Source organism: Rutilus rutilus (genome assembly GCF_951802725.1).
Source record: "Rutilus rutilus genome assembly, contig: SCAFFOLD_58, whole genome shotgun sequence".
Classification (NCBI taxonomy): domain Eukaryota; kingdom Metazoa; phylum Chordata; class Actinopteri; order Cypriniformes; family Leuciscidae; genus Rutilus; species Rutilus rutilus.
Genome location: NW_028175472.1, coordinates 1 through 1385, shown reverse-complemented (window position 1 = coordinate 1385; position 1385 = coordinate 1). Strand labels below are relative to the sequence as shown.

The 1385-nt window shown below is 44.3% G+C and overlaps 1 protein-coding gene across 1 annotated transcript; it reads right to left on the bottom strand.

Annotated features, from left to right (window-relative positions):
- Positions 1–590: 590 nt before the first annotated feature.
- On the bottom strand, positions 591–1337 carry LOC311285715 (uncharacterized protein). The gene is made up of 2 exons (XM_084435752.1): positions 758–1337; positions 591–667 (listed from the first exon to the last, which is right to left on the bottom strand). The coding sequence occupies exons 1-2, from the start codon at positions 1221–1223 to the stop codon at positions 642–644; spliced, it is 492 nt and encodes a 163-aa protein (XP_084291878.1). The 5' UTR covers positions 1224–1337; the 3' UTR covers positions 591–641.
- Between the last annotated feature and the right edge of the window lie 48 nt (positions 1338–1385).

The following is a 1385-nucleotide window of genomic DNA, read 5'->3' as shown; positions in this document are numbered from 1 at the left end:
TCATCCATGATTGAATGGACTTTTCTTTTGATTCATATTATAATGGATTATTTATTTTTCTGAAAAATAAACGTGAGTTTCAAACCTTGCATCCATTAAATGTTCTGTGTGTGATTCTAATCCTTTACACCTTTACTCATTCATGCCATTGTGTCCATTCTATAAGTGCTCTATGCAACGCCAATCATTGACATGCTTCTCTTAATGTTGACAAAGGAGCGTACACGTTAGAATTTCTGCATCAAAAATTGACATATGCCCAAATGACCACGTCTCATAGCTGATTCATCTTCATTCATTTATAGGGCATTGAACGCAGGTCACATGGTTGTCAGAGGATTCCCTTTCCACTGCTTTGCCTCATGCATAGCTTTACGTCAAACACACAGATAATGTACATTACAAACTAATGTCTTTACGCAGCCTCTTCAAATGAGACTTTATATCTGAATGTGCACTTAGAATGACACTGTTTAATTTCCTTCTGGATAAATAAGGTATCTCATAGATAGAGCAAGATTTTATGCATAGGTTTCCAATGGCAATCGAGAATCAGTTGTTGACTCATTAAGGATGACATAATCTTGTTTATGATCAAGTATTTTTAATGAAAATGCGCATACAAACATACACAGACATTGTCACTGGTGTGACTGTTGCTCAGCATCTATAAAGACAAACACATACCAAAATGAGATTAGGAACTGTGATGAAAGGCACATTAAAAAAACCTATAAACTAAGAAAAACTGGCTCACCTTCAGCTGGCAGCAAGATTGGTACCGAGATTGAGGGCCTGTTGAATTGCGCCTCTGCTAGGGCATGCTGCTGCTTGGCGAGTTCCAGCTTGGCTCTCTTCAGCTCTACAGACTGGCGAGCGAGCTCATTTGCTTCGGTCAACTGGCGCTGAATGTCCTGCAACACGACCAACTTTTCTTTTTCAATGTTCACCAACTCTTCGCTACACCGACATGGTGAGACTCTGGCGCAACGTTTTGATGTTGTGTAGCGAAGTCCTGACGAAGACCGGTGTACGGGAGGTGGTGGTGTAGTGCACCCTTCCGGCTCGGTGCTGCCAGGTGAGGAGAGTGCTGCAGGTGGCTCGGTGTCTGGGGAGCATGGCACATTGGGTGGTGGCGATGACCTGGAACATGAGGTCTGTGCAGCATCACCTCTTTTAACGTCAATCCCCCCAGGGATTCCATGTGAGACTGTGTTTCCCATGATCGCCAGTGCCTTCTCCTCAAGTGCTGTTAGGGGTTGCACCGAACTGGTCCCCGCACCTGTCCTCGCCCGGTCTCTACGGACAGCAGAACCTCTCACTTTAACCTGGCTTGAAAAATCATGCCATTTTTTTCTGACGTCCTGCCAGGATCTTGGTGTGCC

Bases quoted from the DNA above. Each gene is read 5' to 3' on its own strand.
- LOC311285715 (XM_084435752.1), bottom strand. From the start codon at position 1,223: ATGGGAAACACAGTCTCACATGGAATCCCTGGGGGGATTGACGTTAAA. The intron at 668-757 runs GTGAGCCAGTTT...TTGTCTTTATAG, and splicing joins AATCTTGCTGCCAGCTGAAG to ATGCTGAGCAACAGTCACAC.